At 40.0% G+C, this 9,427-nt stretch overlaps 1 protein-coding gene across 1 annotated transcript in view; it reads right to left on the bottom strand.

The window, feature by feature from the left end:
• The window catches only part of IL1RL2 (interleukin 1 receptor like 2), a 33,484-nt gene that overhangs the window by 18,535 nt on the left and 5,522 nt on the right, over positions 1-9,427 (bottom strand). The window contains exons 4-5 of the mRNA XM_059407859.1: positions 5,295-5,454; positions 3,962-4,036 (exon numbers count right to left, since the gene is read on the bottom strand). Coding sequence (XP_059263842.1) covers positions 3,962-4,036; positions 5,295-5,454 — 235 coding nt within the window. The remainder of the gene's footprint in view (positions 1-3,961; positions 4,037-5,294; positions 5,455-9,427) is intronic.

Genomic DNA, 9,427 nt, shown 5'->3' with positions numbered 1-9,427 from the left:
ACATACTTTTAAGGCCATGCTATTATGTATCTACAGGTTCATTATTGAACTTTTAGTCATTATGAAGGATCTCTGTTCACCTCTAATAGTAGATTCTACCTTCAGATCTACTTTGATATTAATATAATTATACCAACATTATCTTGGTTAGTGTTTATACCATATATCATTTTCTACTCTTTTCTCTTCCAGCATCTTGTAAACAGCCCAGAGTTCTGATTTGTTCTTTCAAATCCAGTATGACAATCTTTATTTGGAGTGTTTAGTCCATCCTGAAATCGGTGACAGATGTACATTTAAATCAACTATCTTTTATATATATATAATATATATATATATATATATTATATATATATATTATTTTTTTTTTTTTTTTGGTAGCATCTGTCCTATATCTGTCGTTTCCCTCTTGCTGTCTTTTGACTCCTTCTTTTGGATTTCCTCTTACCTTTCTCTTGATTATTTTTTAATTATTCCATATAATGCTCTATCTTTGAAATTATTATTATTTTAGGGTTACCCTAAATATTAAAACAGAATCCTTGAACTTATCAAAGTCTGACATTATTGATTATTTCTATCCTCTTCTAAGAGAATGTAAAGTCTTAGGATGCAATTGCTTTTAGCCTTTTCCCAACAGACAGGCAAATGCAGTTGTGAATTCTAATTCCATATATATTTTAAATTCCATGAACAGTCATCATCATTGCCTCATAGAGTCAAGATTCATTTGGATTTACTCACTTATTTTTGCCAACATTTGCTCCTTCCTTCCCTCCTCCATAGCTGATTCACAATCTAGAAATATTTCCTCCTGCTTCAAGAATACTGTAGTAGCTCATCTGGCGTAAGACTGTGCAACAAATTTTGTCATTTTTAGTTTGTCATATTTTCACGGACTATAAAATTAGCAGCGCTTTTTTTTTTCAGCAGACAACCTCCACTCTTTCCATCAAAAATTCAAGGGGCGCCTGGGTGGCTCAGTGGTTTAAGCTGTTGCCTTCGGCTCAGGTCATGATCTCAGGGTCCTGGGATCGGGTCCCGCATCGGGCTCTCTGCTCGGCAGAGAGCCTGCTTCCCTCTCTCTCTCTCTGCCTGTCTCTCCATCTACTTGTGATTTCTCTCTGTCAAATAAATAAATAAAATCTTTAAAAAAAAAATTCAAACAGTGGGCTTACTGTTGCGCATAGAGGATGGGTTTTTTTTTCCTCTTCTCCTAACTTTTAAGATATTTTTCCTTTGTTTTGGGTTTTCTGCAGTTTCACTTTGGTATTTCAAGGTATAGGTTTGCCTTTATTTGTCCTGCTGAGTCTCCTTAGCTTACAGCATCTTTGAATTAATGTGTCTATCAGTTTGGAATATTCTCAGATTATCACCTGAATAATACTGTCTCTGCTCCCATTTTCTCTTTTCTCTTTCTTTGGGGATTGCAATTACATACATGTTAGCTCTGTGTATCCTCTCTCTCTCTAACCTCTGTGTTTCTTAGTCTTCTGTCTCTCTGTGCTTAATCCTAGGTATTTTTTTCCTGACCTATATTTTCGTTCAGTAACTTTTTTCAGGTGTCTCATAAGCTTCTAAACCTTTTATTGAGGGACACCTGGGTGGCTCAGTTGGTTAAGCAGCTGTCTTCAGCTCAGGTCATGATCCCAGCATTCTGGGATCCAGTCCCACATTTGGCTCCTTGCTCAGCAGGGAGCCTGCTTCTCCCTCTGTCTGTGCACTCTCTCTCTCTCTCTCTCTCTCTGACAAATAAATAAATAAAATCTTAAATCCTTTATTGAGTTTTTGGTTTTGGTTATTATATTTATCAATTCTGATATATGATTTGTTCTTTTTCAAATCTGATATGGTCATTTTTTAAAAGTCTGCAGTTGTCTTTTGAAAGTTGCGATCATGTCTTTTCCTTCCTTAAACATGGTAAGCACAATATCTATCTCTCTATCTATCTGTCTGTCTCTATCTGGGGCCCTGAGGATCTGTTTCTGTTGTATGAGGTTTACCATCTAGAATATACTGAGTCAAGACTTATCTGTGAGGGTTCTGAACACATATTGGCATTTCCTTCTACAAAGCTGATACCAGTCCATTCATTTATTTAGCTACTTTGTAACTATTTCTTGAGCATCTGCTTTGTTCTAGAAACTGTTCTGAGCACTAGTGATATAGGAAGGAAAAAAACAAACAAAATGACAGCTCCTAAGGAGCATTCAAATAGAATTAGAGATACCAAGACAAAATATGTGGGGTAGTGATAAGTACTTTACTGAAAACAGAGCTCAGGAAATAGAGCATGATGGTGAGTGAGGTGTGCTTTGTTTTTTGTTTTTTAAGATGTTACCTATTTCTTTGAGAGAGAGCAAGAAAGAGAGCATGAAAAGAGTGAGGGACAGAGGGAGAAGTAGGTTCCCCACTCAGCTTAATGTGGGGCCCAATCCCAGGACCCCAAGATCATGACCTGAACAGAAGTCAGGCGCTTAACCATCTGAGCCACCCAAACACCCCTGAAGGGTGCTGTTTTAATGTGGTGGTCAAGTGAGATGACATTCATTGGAGACCCGATGGAAGTGAAGGAAGGGACCATGGAGCTGTGTGGGGAAGAGCAATTCAAGCAGAGGGAAATGCATATGCAAAGTCCCTGAGGTGGAGATGTGCTTGAGATATTCAAGGAACCGCAGTTATATCAGGGCAATCAAGTGTGAACTTATCAGTGTGAGGACTGGCAAGGGGAAGTCAACCGTGGAGGGCCATGTTGGGAATGCAGGGACTTTTGAATTTTATTTTGGGTGAGATGGAAAACCATTGAGGAGCTTTAAACACAAATGTTTTAAAGGGATCACTTATATTTGTGGCTGGTAATGTATTAGAACACCCTTTATGTTATACTTGCTAATATTTGGTATTTACATGTTTTAATCCTTACCAATTTCTAAGATACATATCATTGTTTTCATGTCCATTTCTTTTATTTCAGATGAATGCATTTTCATACTCTGTTAGTCTTCTTTTTTTCCTTCTGTGAATTATTCATTTACCTCATTTGGATTATTCTTAGTCCTTGATTTGTTGATATTTTTGTACAGAAATGGTATTACCTGTTTTGTGATGTCTCTGTCCCAAACATTCTCTCTTAATTTGTCATTCACATTTTAACTTTATCATTTTTACTATATACAGACATTTACAGTTTCTATGTGAGTATAATTTTTAATATTCTGTGATTTCTTCCACTGATTTTATGCATAGAAAGTACATCATTCTGAGGTTAGGTATAAATTTATCTCAGTTTTAAATGGTACTTCTGTGAGTATATTTTTATATGTAGTTTTTTAATTCATCAAAATGTATTTTTATGTCTGAGGTAAAGAATGAACTACATATGAACTACATATGGGTGGCTCAGTGGTTTGAGCCACTGGCTTCGGCTCAGGTCATGATCTCAGGGTCCTGGGATCGAGTCCCGCATCGGGCTCTCTGCTCAGCAGGGAGCCTGCTCCCTTCTCTTTCTTTCTGCCTGCCTCTCTGCCTACTTGTGATCTCTCTCTGTCAAATAAATAAATAAAATCTTTAAAAGTTACACTCACACTACACATACACTATGTCTCTCCTTCCCTACATATTTTTAAATGCCACAAATCTCCTTTACTAAGTTGTTGTATATTCTAGGATATGTTTATTGTTTTCCATTATGTTGCTTTAATCTTTCTATTTGTATACAAATACCAGTATTTACATATTGTTGCTTTATAATTAAACATACTTTACCATTTACTAGAAAAGATCTCTCTTTATTTTTCTATTCAATTATTTTCCTGCTAAATTTTTCCAACATTTTTTGACGTGAATTTTTAAAATGCTTCATCAAGTTTCAGAACATTCAATGAAATTTAACTGGTTTTATTTTAAACATATATATTAATCTGCCCTTAGTGATTTCAATGGCTTCAATAATTTTACTCACCTAGTTGTACTTCAATTGAATTGTTTTTTGGATAAATGATTTTAGGAATTCTTCCTGCATATCCATTTGTTTCTGCTAAAAAATCATATGCACATGAAATTGCATTAGAATCATGTATGATACATTTCCAACTATTTATCCAGTTATAGTGTAAAGAAAACGTGGCACTGAGCAGGTCTTACCTAAACATGAGCCAAGGAAAGAACAAAACTCCTGACATGATAAGCTACTGCCTCATAAATGCATATTTTAAAACCAGAAATTAAATTGCTGAGCAAAAACCCTAAAACCGCGGCTCCCAGGAGATTTCGCTTCACCATTCTATATTTGATATGAAGGTAAACTGATGAGATTGTGTAATCAAATCTTACTACCTAATAATCCAATTACAGTTTATAAGCAGTGGCTCTAAGCCAAGCTCTGGTCTAGGTACCAGTTAGGGAGAGAGAATGATCCTAATGTTTTATGTTTGGTCCCACTGCTCCAACCTCCATCCCTGCTCTTCCATAGTCTTTAAATCTGGTCCTCTTTTGTTCTTGGGTTCTCCCATTCCTTCACCCCACTGTGAGACTGTCTTCCCTCATACTGACTTCCCAGCCCTTTGTTTCTCTCCACTTATTCCCTTCCCCATTTGCTGATTACTTCTCTACCCTCGTGACCTTGCATGACCTCCCCAACTCAACGTTGCTCCTGTCCACCTGCCTATTTCCCGTTATTCACACATACCATGGTCCGTTTTGCTAAAGGGCTCCCTCAGTTGGGAAAAATCTTTCCCACTCCGTCACTCAGTTAATGTGTCCTGTCAGCACCACTATTATCAAGAAGCTTTCCCTGACCCTCAGTCTTCTCAACAGGTCCTTGTCTGTTCGATCTCATACTTACCACTCGCTCATGGCATTCATCTCTTTGGTAATCACACATCTCACTAGCAGACTATCTGACTTATCTCTGCCTCCCTTCCCTGCTCAGACTTCAAAGCTCAGTCAGAGCGGTGGTCATGGGTGCTTCCTCCTTTTCATGCTCTCTCCACAAACCACAGGACCTGGCCTTATTAGGCACTTAGTAGAGAGCCACTAAATTACTGCCCAAAGGGGGCGCCTGACTGGCTCAGTGGATTAAAGCCTCTGCCTCCAGCTCAGGTCATGATCGAGCCCCGCATCGGCCTCTCTGCTTGGCGGGGGGGCCTGCTTCTCTACCTACTTGTGATCTCTGTCAAAAAAATAAATAAAATCTTAAAAAAAAAAAAAAAAAAAAAGAATCACTGCTGCCCAAAAGCCAGCCATCTCATGCAAAGCCAAGAGGAAGCCAAGGCAATGGCTACGAGCTTACTTACCGATATTCACGGTGATGCTGTTTAAAACAGTGTACTGTCTCCCTGTGTGTGTCAGTCGGGCTTGACATGCATAGCTCCCTCCATCCTCTGCCGAAACATTGCTCACTGAAAGCTTCATTTCCCAGGAAATAAACCGTTCTCCTTTAATCTCTTCACAGTCCTAAATACAAATATATATATATATATACACACACACACAAATTAAATCAAAGAGTATTTTGGTGTATCAGTTACATTGTTACATTTCTGGTTAACAGCACCCTATGAACATGGGGAGAGGCAAGGAACATGTGATCTCTAGACCTCAGGTAATTTATACTCTAACTGAAAATGATATCTATACCTATAGGTATCAATTGGTAGATTGATAGATATCTACATATATGACGAGTATGTTAGAGGCTATTGTGCACGCTGTCAATATAAAGTCTAATGGAAGTTGAGAGGAAAGAGGCCTACTGGAACTAGAAGGCAGACCACGTGGAGGAGGATTGTGTAGGCCCACAGAGGAGCAAAGTAGGAGGGTGTGAACAGGCAGGAATGCCCTCCGCCCACAGGGGCCCATAGCTCCCAGTAAAGCACTATCTCATGACATCAAGCCCCTATACCGAGACTGCAAGCCCAGGTGATTAATGAGCTCTTCCACTGTGTTCCAGGCCCAAATACACCTTCTCCACCTATCAGGTTGGACTTAACAGAGGTCCAAAATAATTCTTCGAGAACATTCTGCTTGGAGGCCTGAACAACAGTCACAGTATGCTGGCTAGGCTTATGGGCAGACGTCACCTAACTCATTACATCACCGATGCTGCCATAACATCAACTAGAACAACCTTACACCAAACCAGCCCGAGGCCTGGTTGGTCTCAGGTATGCCTTTCTCACTTGTCATCCTTGGCAACCACCCCCAGGGCAGGCCTCCCTGTCCACCGGCAGGACACTGTCACAAGCTCACATTCTCAGGCTTCTCCCGTCTCACAGACCCCCTCCTAAACTCTTTCAAAACGTTTCCCCTTTCTTTGGAAAGTGCTGCTCTATAGAGTAAGTTTTTGGATTACTGAGTCCATGTACTCATTCAAGCATTCAGGTTCCTGCTCTTTGCTAGGCTGTGAGAAGCGCTGTCAGGTGAATGTAGTCACTGTCCTTAGAAAGCTCACAATCCTACTGTAGAGGACCAACTTACAACCCGGGTGAAGATTTAACTGCCCACGTGCCCAGCTGTCTTGTCCCTGAGTCAGCTGTAGCTAGCTCAGCATCAGAGCCCATTCTTCACAAAAGGGAAACTCAATCATGCCAGAATGAGCATTTGTTTATTTACAATACGAATTTCTAGAAGTCTCACATTATTCTTCATTTGGGAAACCCAGTTATAATTGGGCAACTGCTTACCAAGTAAAATGGGAATTACCAGCGAGAGTCAGATGGGTGAAGGCATCAGATTCCAATAACGTGGTGCCCCCTTCTTGAGAGTAGGGACAAACAAACAGCACTGGGTCCTCGGACGATGACAACTTCTTCTCTGGAGAGAACTTGGATAGGAGCAATCCCCGGGCCTCCCTTTCTATGTTCCATTATTGACCAGTCCCCCTCCGATCAACTCATTCTTTCTTTCAAGGTGTACAAACATTTAATCATATTAAAATGTAGCCCTGGTAACTTAAGAGTTATTTTGTCCCATCAACCATGGCCTGAGCTGAGAACAAAAGTCAGACACCCAATCGACTGAGTCACCCAGAAGACCCTGAGCATTATTTTAAAAATAAAAATCCCTGAACCCCGCCCATGGATAATCTGATTCAATGAGTAGAGGACAAGCCCAAAAAAGTACATAAAAAAAATCCATTGATCTTAATGTTGAGGTAGTAACAAAGTTAGTCCTAAAAATCCACCTCTCTACAGATGTCAAGTGCTTTTAAATCTTTGACCATGACAGGTCCAGGCCAGGAGGAAAAATATTTCAGAAGAGTCCTATTGTCAAGAGGGTCCTGATGCTGGTGTCAGGAGGTAATGGTTGCAAGGCTGTAAGGTGGAAAACAGGATGCTTCAGGAAGAGTCTACAGAAGCCACAGAGAGGAACTGAGACTCACCATATCCTGAGAAGGCTAAAGCAGGACTTGGAAAATGGGTAATATCACAGTCAGAGCCAACTGAGATGGAGGGGACTGTGGCCTGGCAACCAATACCCTTTGAACAGAACAGAGATACTGTGAGGGGATTTTTTTTTTCCCAAATAGGCTTCATGCTCAATGTGGGGCTTGAAATCACAACCCTGAGATCAAGAGTCACATGCTCCACCAACTGAGCCAGCCAGGAGCTCCCTGAAGCAGGATTATTGTTAATAATTAAATTGTAGGGGCACCTGGGTGGTTCAGTGGGTTAAGCCTCTGCCTTTGGCTCAGGTTATGATCTCAAGGTCCTGGGATCAAGACCTGCATCAGGCTCTCTGTTCAGCGGGGAGCCTGCTTCCCCCAACTCCCTGCCTGCCTCTCTCTCTACTTGTGATCTCTCTCTCTGTCAAATAAATAAATAAAATCTTAGAAAAAATAATTAAATTGTAGTCAGAGCCAATGTTAATAAGAGGATCATGAGAGAGAGTACGCAGAGTGTTGATTATACTTGCTGACACACATTAAATGAATAACTGCGTAATTTTTCCATTAGCCCAATAGTTGATACACAAAATGAAAAACACTGGAGGTAGAAAGAACCTGGAATCCATCCATCTAGTCAGCAGAAACTTCCTGAACTAAGGCTAAAACCTAAGGACCAGGTATTAGCCTTGCAAGTGGAAAAGGCACGGGGGTAGCTTTAAACTCTATAAAGATGAACTTTTCATTAATGGAATAGTAGGTGTTCAGAACTATCACCAATTATTCTGAAGGTGATGGCTGACAGACTAAGACAGTGCTTTTGACAAACCTATGCATGTAGGGGACAAAAGCTAGAGTCAGGGCTTGACAATGAAGAACATCCCCATCCAATTCTCAAGTTGTCGGCTGGGATGTGAAATGGCCATGTGGTTTCATTGAACCACTAAAATCACGGTTCTAAAAAATGACTGAACCAATCTTCACTTCAAAGGATGATTCTCACAAGTTTACTACTGAGCCAAGCAAGTGGCTCATACAATAGGACTTCATACAATAGGACTCAATTTCAATAAAGTCCATAAGCTGGCAAAACTAATCTATGCTATTACAAGTCAGGGAATTCGGGAGGCATAGTTTTTGGTAGATGGCAGAAGCGACTAAGCAGGGTCGGGCCTGGTTAGTACTTGGATGGAAGATGGCAGAAGCGAGCCTTCCGAGGCGCGGGTGGTAGTTTCATTCTTGACCTTGATCGTTGGAAGGAGTAGCTAAAAAGTGTGTTCACATTCTGATAATCAATTGAGCTTGTCCAATTATACTTCATGCCTTTTTATACATACACTATACTTCAATGAAAACTGTTCATGCATTCCCAACATTGGTACCCAGGATATACAAATACATAAAATCTCCTGTAAGTCAGTAATGAAATGGTAAGAAAAAATAAATTAACAGGGCAAAAGATAGGAGTCAGAAGTTCAGAGGAGGATTCAAACGGTCAACAAACGTATGAAAAATTTGGTCCACCTCCTTAATGATGAAGGAAAAGCAAACTAAAACAACAATTAGGTAACAATTGTACCCACCAGACAGATTTAAAAAATATGTCTTATAGTACAGAGTCCCACATGAGGTTTTAGGGAGCCCAGAATATTGCACAGGAGAATAAAAACTAGTATAAAATTTTTTAGAGTAACTTGAGAGCATCAATAAAACTGAATACCTTATTCATATACATACTCTACAACGTAACAGTTATAAAGCTAATCAGCATGTAGCCTAAAAAATTCACACACTGGCAAACGTGGGTTAAAAGAGAGGGATAAGCGGCACCTGAGCTGCTCAGTTAAACAGCAGCCGACTCATTTTGGCTCAGGTCATGATCTCGTGGTCCTGGGGTTAAGCCCCATTTGGGCTCCATACTGAGCAAGGAGGCTGTTTGAGGATTCTTCTTCTCACCTTCTGCCCCTCTCCCCATGCATGCACACATATGCACTCTCTCTCTATCTCTCAAATAAATAAATCTTAAAAAAAAAAAAAAAAAAA

This window comes from Mustela nigripes, chromosome 7 (genome assembly GCF_022355385.1).
Source record: "Mustela nigripes isolate SB6536 chromosome 7, MUSNIG.SB6536, whole genome shotgun sequence".
NCBI classification, from domain to species: domain Eukaryota; kingdom Metazoa; phylum Chordata; class Mammalia; order Carnivora; family Mustelidae; genus Mustela; species Mustela nigripes.
Note: the sequence above shows the minus strand (reverse complement) of the source record. Positions and strands in the feature narration are given on the sequence as shown.